General features: G+C 34.3%; 1 protein-coding gene across 1 annotated transcript in view; it reads left to right on the top strand.

The window, feature by feature from the left end:
- LOC108915579 (sarcolemmal membrane-associated protein) overlaps positions 1-12,137 on the top strand; it is a 53,590-nt gene that overhangs the window by 9,876 nt on the left and 31,577 nt on the right. Inside the window, exon 4 of the mRNA XM_018721645.2 lies at positions 3,717-4,147. Within this exon, the coding sequence (XP_018577161.1) occupies positions 3,717-4,147 (431 nt within the window). The remainder of the gene's footprint in view (positions 1-3,716; positions 4,148-12,137) is intronic.

The following is a 12,137-nucleotide window of genomic DNA, read 5'->3' as shown; positions in this document are numbered from 1 at the left end:
ATGCCAGCCCAAACATTCACGGAAAATTGTTGCTGATGATTGCCTTCTGCAATTTCATGTGGATTTTCTTCAGCCCATATGTGGTTATTGTGAAAATTGAAAATACCATCTCTCGAGAAAGATGCTTCATCGGTAAACATAACTTCGGCTCCAAACTGAGACATGACATTTTCCCATAGTCGTTGGTGAATGAGTTGAAACAAGTTATGATGTGGTACTTGGCGATCACGATGTCTTTCTTGATACAACCGCCTTGCTTCTGCCGAATTACCGCTCGCCATTCCGTAAAGGTAATGCATTTCGCACATTTCAGCGTTTGTGTAATTCATTTTTACTTTTGTAATACAAATTGACTTTTCGCAGGTACAAACTAATTGTTATTTTGACAGGAGGTAGCTTTTGTTTTAAAATTTAAAGCCTACTTGATAAAAAAAATTATAATACATTTAGTAAAATAAAAATTTTATTTAAAAAAATTGACCATGTTTTTCAACATAAAAGTAGATTTTTCTCGAAAACGGTCAACTTTAGAGCTTATGACCAAGAGTACTTTTTTTGTGTAGAAAACATTGGCGGTTCAAATGGGCGTCTCAAAACCGTACTTTTTCCAGTGGCGTAGAAGTTGGGGAGAAAAACACCCACTTCCCCTTCAAAATCTTCACCAATTATGACTTTGAAAAAAAATTTTTCTCGCACAGAACATAGCTTATTATGAGTAGTAAATGCTTACAAAAGCTGTTTTCTGTACGATAAACGGTTCCGGAGATATTCGCAAAAAACGAAATTTTTTTTACAATTTCAACACCCTGTATCTCGAAAATTGTGCATTTTAGAGGGTAAGTTAATACAAGCTTTTTTTCAAATTTTTGGACGAGCTATCACATCCTGAAGTCCTGCGCATATATTATGAAACACCCTGTATATATACCGGGTGGGGCATTTATCTCGAGACAAAATAATATCTTGGACTCGATTATTTCGGAAAAAGTTTCAGACAAAAATTATAGGGCACCGAGGGGGCCATTGAAAGGTCCATATTACGACTTCCGGTCTAGACCGGAAGTTGATTTTTTTAAATGGAAACATCTATTTTTCATCACGGATTCCGACTGAACGAAAAAAACTAATTTTTATTTTTTTGTTGTAACCCATATTTTGACCATAAAATGGCCATAAAAAACAAGAATTGGAAATGGAAAATGTTTATTTCCTTTCTCAAGACATAAACGTGAGATATAATTAGAAAACCATCAGAAAAGAGAAATATAAAAGCATTGTTAAAAATTTTCGTACATATACTGATTTAAAAAAAAAAACAATTATAACTATAGTCACATTATTAAGAAACAAATTTTCGAGTCAATACAATGAAAAGGAGCCATGCCTGTGAAAAGGGTGTCCACTTTTTATATATTATACAGGGTGGTCCGAATTTTATGCAGGAAACTTCGAGGACAGATAGATCTCTTTAAAATAATAGGAGTTTGCCTTATAAACATAGGTCTGGAACGGCCTCGTTTTAGAGATACAGGATGTTGAAGTTGTTAAAAAAAAATGATTTCTTGTTTATATCTCAGGAATCTATTAACCGATCTTAATAAAATTTGGTACAAATAATGTATGATAGTAGGCCTTGCATTCCCTAAAATATGAGCTCTAAAGGTTTAACGAGTGGTGTACAACTGGACAAGGGTCATCCCCTTTCTATAAAAAATTCCTACGCCACTGTATTTTTTACAAGTTATTGTAACAAATTTATATTCTAATGCACAAAATACGTAAAAAAGGTCACTTGAATTTTTTCCCTAAGATTCACTATTTTGAAGTTATTCATACCAATACAATCCCCTTGTGGCATACCATAATATTACAAAAATATTTATGTTTATGCTTTAAAGTAAGTGCAATTTGTAAGCACATCAACAAAATTCTTTCCACATCACCTGTGGGGTAGTGTTCCTAGTCTGTTTTAGTTTTTCCTAGAGGCATTATCCTTACAAATAAGAATAATTTAAATCAAAATAATAATAAAAATATATTTACCACGCAACAACAACTAAACAAGAAACAAAATTAACATTACGTATTTACAGCAATTATTTAAAATGCGAACCACCCACATCAATACATTTCTGACATCTTCTATTAATGGAACTAATTGAAGCTAATATCATGTGGTGGTTTTCTTTTAATTCATTACACTCGTCTTCTATTCGCTGCAGTAGTTGTGATCTAGTATCTATTGGAGTAGAGTAAACTTTTCAGATAGGTCACCCCAAACATAGAAGTCCAGGGGGTTTAGATCTGGCGATCTGGCTGGCCATGACACTGGACCCTTTGCACCATTATGGTTGACATTGGCATTTGGTCTTCTACCTATCCATCACCCCATATAATTTTCATTAAGCCATTCTTGTATTATTCTTCTAAAATGCGAAGAAGCACCATCTGTTTGTATCCAACTATTTTGTCGTATATTTAATGGAACATCCTCTAATAATTTAAATAGGTGGTTTTCTAGAAAGTTTAGAAATGACTGGGAATTTAGATGGAGTGGCAAGAAGAAAGGTTCACAAACTTTATTGCGAATTATTCCGAGCCATACTTTCACAGAAAATTTGTGTTGAGAAGATCTTATCCGAATTTCATGAGCATTTTCTTATGACCAAATATCCAAATTGTGAAAATTCACTACCCCTCGCCTTGTGAACGTAACCTCATTGGTCCAAAGTATTTCTAGTAAGAATTCAAACAACCACTGATAAAAATTCAGGCGTCTCTCTACATCTCCCGGAAGTAAAATTTGCACAGGTTGTAAATGGTATGGATTTCTGCCATCCTTACGTAGAACTTTTCAAATTTTCGATTTTCTCACCCCAAGTTGCCGAGACGTTCTTCATGTACTTAGCCAAGGATCATCGTCAAATGCTTTTAAAATTTAATTTCTGTGCCTTTCATGGCTTCGTCGTGATTTTTCAAATATTGTTTTAATCCAAAAAGATGAAAGCAATGAGTGTAAAGAATTTTGTTGATGTGCTTACACATTGCAATTACTTTTAAGCATAAACATACATATTCTTGTAATATTATGGTTAAACGTGTCTGCCACAAGGGGATTGTATTGGTATGAATGGTATGAACTTGAGAACAGTGAACTTTCGGGAAAAAATTCAAGTTACCTTTTTTACGTATTTTGTGCATTAGAATATAAATCCATTATAATAGCTTATAAAAAATACAGTGGCGTAGATTTTTTTTTATAAAAAACGGGGTGACCCTATCCAGTTGTACACCACTGGTTGAACCTTTAGAGTTCATATTTTAGGCAATACAAGGTATACTGTCATACATTATCTGTACTAAATTTAATTGAAATCGGTCAATGGATTCCAGAGATATAAACAAAAAATCAATTTTTTTAACAACTTCAACACCCTGTATCTCTAAAACAAGGCCGTTCCAGACTCATGTTTATAAGGCAAACACCTACTATTTGAAAGAGATCTATCTGCCCTCGGAGTTTCCTGCATAATATTCGGACCACCCTGTATATAGAACACATCAATACTGCCAATTTTTGAGAATTTATTAAGAAAAATTGTTTTAGCTTCAGAAAAAACTGAATTTTAAATTATTTAAAATTAGAAAGTTGTATGTAGATTGATGACACTCACATCATGATGATGGTGACACTCATTTGACAATGTCTTTTTTAGGAATAGTACCTTTAGATGATTTATATAGATTGAATCAAATAATTCAGGAGGCAAATCAAAGAGAACAATACCTTGAAACTAAACTCACTGCCTTACAACAAATTGTAGATGATACACGAAAGTCTACTGAAGAAAGCTGGCAAGCTTATGTAGGAGAAGAACGTCTACTATCTAGGGTATCTGCATTAGAAAACCAGTTGCAACAAGTCAACAAAAATTGGGGTGAAGACAGACTTAGGGAAGAACTTGTTAAATTGAGAGAAGACAATGAAGCATATCAAGTAGCTGCTAAAGAAACTCTGGAAAAGTTGCATGCTGAAAGACTTCAGGCTGTGGCTTTAGCAATGGAACAAGAAAGGGCCAGAATAGCTGCTGAACAAGAAACTTTTCTTGCTAAAGAACAATTTACACAAGCTCAACTAGAATTAGAGGTAAGTTTCTAACTATGTTATTAACTGAACAATATAAATTTTGATGTATGTACAAATTTTTAATAATTTATAAAAATATTTTAATTATCAAGACTTCAAGATAAAGAATAATTTGTGTTAAAAAACCATAAGAGGAATTAAATGCATGTCAGTGCATCTTTATTACTTTTTAGGAGAAAATCACTGATAGAGTATCACGGAGGAAAGAAAAAACAAATTTTATATTTTGTTTTTTTTTATCTAAATTATTTCATTACATAGAATATTTTAGATATAGATGTTGTATTTCTAAAACGGTTTGCTGATTCATTGGTGAGAAGTTAGCAGCCTATTTTTGACAGACAAAATATTCAGCAACCAGTTTAGCATCCCTTTCTTCATTCATTTCAGCAGGCACCTAGCGGGCAATCAATTACATCTTCTCTGAGAAGTAGAAAGTATTCCCAAATGGAAACTTTTAAATAATTTTTTACAGGTCTCAGAAACAGTTATGGGATGGGACTAGGTGCAATTTAATTGCCAGATGTGCAAGTACCGAAATAACTAAAAACCAGTCACGTCCCACTTGAGGTGTAAAAACGGCCATCATTCAAGAAATTTGAAATAAATTTTTTCACAAACTCTTAAAAACAGTTAAGTATTATACGACTAAGTGCAAAGTAGTTGCTTAAGAATGAATCGATTAGAGTGGTATTTACTTACATCTCATCTGAGGAGTAGAAACTACCTTTGCCCAAGAAATTTTGATAAATTTTTCTCACCAAGTTCCAACAAATAGTTATACAATGCAACTAGTCGCAAAGTAATTGCTAAGGACAGACAAACAATCGGTTAGAATGGTATTTACTTGCGCTGCTTAGGAACGGTAGAAATAAACCTCACTCAAGAAATTTTAATTAATTTTTTCCAAAGTTCCAAAAATAGAGCAATGTGATCAGGTGCAATGTAGATGCATATAACCGCCTAGTGTGGTATTTACTTGCACTCCATCTGAAGGGTAGAGACTACCCTTACTCGAGAAATTTTTATTTTACCTATTAAAAAAAACGTTAAGCGTATAATACATTAGCAATTTTAGCTTAAAAATCTTTGGCAACAGAGGTACCTACCTGAATTATTATGACTGGTAAGTAAAAGTCTGTTTATATTCACAGTTGTAAGCAGAATGTTCACAACTGCAGTTGTCGCTAAGCGGACATCAACGATCGAACTATTTTTGTCTGCTCAAGAGAGGTGTCTGCCTAAAACAGAGATGATAAAAAAGGTACAACATGATGTAAAAATAAAATACAATATGAACATACAAACGTTTAAACAAAAAGTAACATAAATATTAATATAACGCAAACATAGTAGATTGCATTTTTTATATATTTATACAGGGTGTCTCATAATTAGCTGCCAACCCTGAACAGGCCGATTCTATGATCAAAACTAAGTAAAAAAGTTCATATGAACATGGGTCCGGAAATGCTTCCTAAGGGCACAGGGACCCATTGAAGAGGGAGGAATGGAAATCATTTTTTTGCAATATCTCTCAATCGCGTTGTGATAAATGAATGAAATTTGGTATACACAGCTAAATTTTGATGAGCAATTTGATGGACTAATCCATTTATTTCCACAAGGTCCATTGGGGTGGGTACGGGGGGGCCCTTGGTACTTTGCGTGTGTAACTTTTTCATCTTTGACTTTTTAACAAATTGGACAGCAAATTCCGTTTTCCCGAACTGTTTTACGTTAAAAAGGTACTCTTGTTTCAAATCGTTATCTTTAACGGTTTCTGAGAAAATCGCTCTTGAATTAATCCCACTTTGGTCAATTTCATAGTAATTTAAACAAAAAATAATAATAATAATTTAATACGTAATCAGTAATACACATTATTGATGTAGAACAATTATGATATGATGATTTGTTTATGGCTTTTGCGATGGTAATGCTGCGCGGCAGAACGCGAGTACGGCAGAAGGTTTCCAAACAGAAGGCTGACATCAAGGAGGACATTCCTCACTGTATTCCGCAATTTAGCTGCAACCGTCACTTTTCGAAGGGATCATAAGATGGAAACTTAATTTTGATAACAGACAACAAGCTATTTTAAAAACTGTTCAAAAAACCCTCCACCTTCTCTGATACAAAGTCTTGCCCTACGTGTAACACTTCTCGAAGCTATTAAGATGCTAAAACGGTTTTGACGAATTTCATTGGCTGCATCATTGATACGCTGCAGCAATTCCTCACGGGTATCGACTTCGGTGGCGTAAACTTTTTGATTTAGATATCCCCAGAAAAAGAAGTCCAGCGGGGTTAGGTCGGGAGAACGCGGCGGCCAAGCTACCGGTCCGTGCCTCCCTATCCACCGTCCAGCGAAATTTTCGTTTAGGAAATTTAGAACATTGCGACCACTATGTGCCGGGGCTCCATCGTGTTGAAAAAACATGTTACGTCGTAAATTTAGAGGCAGATCATCGAGAATTTGGGGAAGATTTTCTTGAAGTAAGTTTAAATAAAGATTTGAATTGAGACGTTGTGGAATTTCAATAGGTCCAATCAGAGTGTCGTGAATTATTCCCGCCCATAAATTTATGGAAAACCGTTGCTGGAAGTTTGTTCTCCGAACAACATGTGGGTTCTCTTCTTCCCAATAATGAGAATTATGAAAATTTAATTTTCCATTTCGGGTAAAAGTAGCTTCGTCACACCACAAAATTTTGGAAGCTTGCTCGTTGTCCAGCGACAAAATCCAGCGACAAAATTGCATACGTGGCGCAAAATCTTCTGGTATCAAGCCATGTACACGTCGATAGTGATAGGCATGTAGACCTTGTCGCTTTAATATTCTTCCAACCTGAAATGTTAGTAGCACATCTAATCAATTCTGTTAAGGAAATCTTTAAGATATGTAGTACCGTTGGCCGAGGAACATTTATTTGCCTTGAAATGTTCCGTATGCTAGTCGTAGGATCTTGTTCAATAGCGTCAAGGACCTCCGCTTCCCTATTAATCCTGGGACGTCCTTGACCCGGTGCCTTTCGAAAAGTGGCGGTTGCAGCTAAGTTGCGGAATACCGTAGGGAATGTCCTCCTTGATGGCAGCCTTCGGTTTGGAAACCTTCTCCCGTACTCGCGTTCTGCCGCTGCAGCATTACCATCGCAAAAGCCATAAATAAATATCATATCAACTAACTCTTGTCCCGTAAACTCTTCCATTTTTTTCGCTTAGAACTATTAAATTGGCAATCGGGTTGACAATACTTTGACATAAGAATACCTTGATAATTTTGTTTAAATTACTATGAAATTGACCAAAGTGGGATTAATTCAAGAGCGATTTTCTCAGAAACCGTTAAAGATAACGATTTGAAACAAGAGTACCTTTTTAACGTAAAACAGTTCGGGAAAACGGAATTTGCTGTCCAATTTGTTAAAAAGTCAAAGATGAAAAAGTTACACACGCAAAGTACCAAGGGCCCCCCCGTACCCACCCCAATGGACCTTGTGGAAATAAATGGATTAGTCCATCAAATTGCTCATCAAAATTTAACTGTGTATACCAAATTTCATTCATTTATCACAACGCGATTGAGAGATATTGCAAAAAAATGATTTCCATTCCTCCCTCTTCAATTGGTCCCTGTGCCCTTAGGAAGCATTTCCGGTTCATATGAACTTTTTTACTTAGTTTTGATCATAGAATCGGCCTGTTCAGGGTTGGCAGCTAATTATGAGACACCCTGTATATTTACAGGGAATGTTAAAACTTAAAAATGATTGTAAAGTTACGTTCCATAAAACTGTAAGTTGAAATTAATCAAGTAAAGTGAAAAGGCATATACATGAAACAAAAATACTTTAAGTCTCCACTCAGATAGCCTGATAACCTGATAAATTCGAAACAGTAAAGAAGTTATCATTCCATATGTAAATACCTACTTTTTACCAACTAGCTAAAGGAAATCATACACTGTAGAACTAAGAAGTAGGAATTTCTAAAATATATCTGAAAGTACTACTTACTCTACAACAGCTACTACAAGAAATACATACAGCCAGAAATTAAATAATAGGTAAAATGGAAGCATCTGAAACTCGATTGCTGTTGAAAATTGAATCTGTTAATGGAAGGGTAAAAGAATTAGAAAAAGAAAATACAATTTTAAGGGTAGAGGTAGAAAAACTAAAACGAGATAGTAATAAATCATCATCTTTGGATTAACTATACCAGCAGAAGATCTTGTTAAAGTAAGAATTGAACCTTCAGATATAAGCAATTTTTATAAACTGGGACAAACTCTTGACAGTCCAATTAAAGTTCAACTTGTAAGCTACTTGAAAAAACAGGGGATTTTAAGAAATTGTTCTAAATTAAAAGGGAAAAGTGTAACTACAAAACTTGATCAGACACTACAACAGAGAGAGGAGTCAAAAATTAAAGTCAAGTCAAAAGATACCACACCATGCCAAGGAAGCAAAAAATACTGCTATATAAAAAGAAACACACTATACATTAACAGCAAAGATTTCAAACCAGAAGATCTCACCTGTGAAGAAGAAATTGAAAAAAGAAAAATTAACAGTGATCCTGCAACTCCAACGTCAAATAAAGAAGAGTATAAAACGGAAAAGGGAAAAATTCTAGTAATAGCGCCACTCAGGGCGGAAGATATTATAACACCTGTAACGTTCAATTACCAGTTAGCGATGGAGGCACAAGAAAATTTATAAATTAAGTAAATATGGTCACCACTGTATATGCAATTCTTAACACTTTGTGAGAATTAAAGGCGGTAACACTGGTTGCATATCTAAATATATTTTATTTAGTTGAAAATTTTTTCATACAGAAAAATAAACATACATCATGTAAAATATGGGCAAATATTTATAAGTATTAATTTATGGCTTCCTATATTTCCTTAATCTCCCTTAAACTCCTTAAATTCCTGAAAAAGGCAAAGATGAGATATCTAATGATAGTAAACAAATATTACGTTAAATAATTAAAACAGTAATTGTCTTTTTGTTCTTTCTGCATAATTTTAGTAATGCAGAGTACCTGATTGTTATTTATTTAAAAATATTATTGTTAAAAATGGAAGGCATGTAGAACGTTGGCTGGATAGAATACAAAAAATGTTAAGGTTTTTTGCGCGAGTTCGGCGAGCGTATGCGAGAGATAGCTAGCGATTAGCGTTCAGGAATTCCGACGAATATTACACATATTAGGTTGTGTTGTGTTAAGGCCTCAGAAAAACTAGGGTGAGTGTTTCATTATTTGAAAAATGCATAATTTGATAATTATTTGTTACGCGCAATTGTATTTGGCACGTTTTGCTTAGACGATTTGGTTTTTGTAGGTCTTAAGATATAGGTACGAAACTGTTAGAGTTTCTATCCAACGTTGTACATAGGCATTTCTCGAAATTCCTCCCTGATACTGTAGCTAATGCTATTGCTGTTCCTGTGATGTTGAGCAATAAATGAGTGAAAAATTAAAGAAGAAAATTATGTCACATGGATAACGGAGTCTTTTCCCTATCCTATACTTACCTGACCCGATACCTTAGAAAGAGTAGCCGTGTAGCCGCTGTATTTTACGTAAGCCGAAGGCGCTTTGTAAGCTGTCTTGATTATTTGATCCTAAGGCTGTGAGTACATTTCCATTTGTTATAATTTTTATATATATTTTGCTGTCTTGTGCAAACCCCAAAGAAGTAGTGGACTGGAGAGCTGTTATCGTCGACCATTTTGCCTTGAAATTTTTGATTTTCTCTGCTGCAAGTTCTACAATTTTTTAACAATCTATTTCTCACAAATATTTATTAGAGAACAAATATATGAACAATTTATTTACCTAATTATAATAATATTTATTGGCCTGAGATGGTAATTAATATATGTCATTTTGGCTTTTGGTGTCAATAAAATTATACTACGTATAACAGATAAATAGTACAGGGATGGCCAAAAGTACGGAATAAAATTCATATCTTTTATTCAAAAGTTAGTTTTTTTTAAAACTCCGAAACAGGTTAACTGATTTTGATTTTTTCCCATCTTTCGGTTGTATAATAATTAATTTTTCTTGAACCCCCTAACCCCCAGCTACCCCTACTTATTTTTTCAAATGGAAACATAAGGCATGAGGGGGCTCGTTGAAAAGCTTATAGAAAACCGAATCCAGCCATACCAAATAAACAAGTTTTATTTTTTCAATAGCAAGTTTTTTTTTAATTTAGAAATTGAAACAACTAGATAATTTACAAAAATAAACTCAATGTCGCAAATGCTGAAAATGTCCTCCATTCACTCATAAAAGCTGTCCACAGTATTCTGAATGACTTCAGCTGATAAATTATGCATCTCCGCCCTAATCTTGTTCTTTAAATTCTCAATATTATCCGGTCTGTCCTGGTAGACTCTTTCCTTCAAATATCCCCAAAGAAAATAATCCAGGGATGTTAAGTCGGGGGATCTTGGTGGCCATACAACTGTATCCCGTCTACCAATCCAGCGATTTGGAAACATTTCATCTAAGTATCTTCGAACATCAATACCAAAATGTGGGGGAGCGCCATCTAGTTGGAACCTAACTAATTCTTTCATTCGGTATATCTGGATCAATTTCATGAGGGAAAATCACAGCTAGAGCAGGTATCAGGTCAAATGTTAGAAATCCAGGTAGTCCAGGCAGTAAGATTTTCTTCAAAAAAGAATGGGACCAAGATTCTGTTGTTGATGTTACCTGCCCATACATTAACTTTTTGTGGATGCTGCGTATGCGATTCGCATGTCCAGTGTGGATTTTCCTGGGACCAAAAGCGATAGTTGTGCCTGTTAACTACTCCATTTAAATAAAACGTAGCTTCATCTGTCTGTACTGTACCGTGTTCCTCAAATTTGTGAAATATTTTACTAACTGTCCCTTGCGAGATTTGGTTTTCGGGATATTTCGCATTAAATAAATCGCGCACTTAAGCCTGACTTCTTATTTTGTCTCCACATCCAAGCAATATCGAGATTTCGATGCGTTGCCTTTCCGGCAATGCCATTGTAATTCAGTAAATAAATTGATTTTGACACAATAGTAACGTTTCGAACTCCAATTTACAACTAAAGCGAAAAATTAACCAGAAAGCCTGGCAAGTAAGAGGTGCCAAATCATGGAGGATAATACTGAAGATAATTACATTTTATTTCACTTGTTAAGTAGGTGTTTTATACAACCCTAAAAACCTTACTATAGAAAAAATAAAACTCGTGTATTTGGTATGGCTGGATTCGGTTTTCTATAAGCTTTTCAACGAGCCCCCTCATGCCTTATGTTTCCATTTGAAAAAAAAGTAGGGGTAGCTGGGGGTTAGGGGGTTGAAGAAAAATTAATTATTATATAACCGAAAGATGGAAAAAAATCAAAATCAGTTAACGTGTTTCGGCGTTTTAAAAAAATTAACTCATTCAAAAGATATGAATTTTATTCCGTACTTTTGGCCATCCCTGTATATTTTGTAAATCGAATAACAGTTGTTATCTGGGGGTTTGATATATTGTTTTATTTTTTTATGCTCATTTAGTGTTGCATATACACTAATGTAAGATAAATACTTACCTGGCATATAACACCTGCACGAAGATTATTTCTCTACCGTGTAATTGATACCTAAATAATACCTACTCATTTGTTAATAATTAAATATGTTAAATAATGTTCATCTATTGTGTAGCATACTAGTAGTATTTAAGTAATTTTAAATACTTATTTAATTAATCATTTTCACAAAATCATTACCTGATTAATGTAAGTCATAGAATTTTATACAATTATCCCACATTAAAGTTTGCATTTTAAGATCAAAATTTTGTGTAAGTTTTACGCTTCGTTTCCCTTTTGTCGATTTGTTTCGGCTGGCGCCCAGGCCTAGCATATTTGTACTTTTCTGTAATCAGAAAATATACTTCTCACCCACTGCCTTGCTCCCCGACAAAAA

This window comes from Anoplophora glabripennis, unplaced genomic scaffold, assembly GCF_000390285.2.
Source record: "Anoplophora glabripennis isolate ALB-LARVAE unplaced genomic scaffold, Agla_2.0 scaffold1481, whole genome shotgun sequence".
Classification (NCBI taxonomy): Eukaryota; Metazoa; Arthropoda; class Insecta; order Coleoptera; family Cerambycidae; genus Anoplophora; species Anoplophora glabripennis.
The sequence above is the reverse complement of the archived record's forward strand: the minus strand, read 5'-3'. Positions and strand labels throughout refer to the sequence as shown.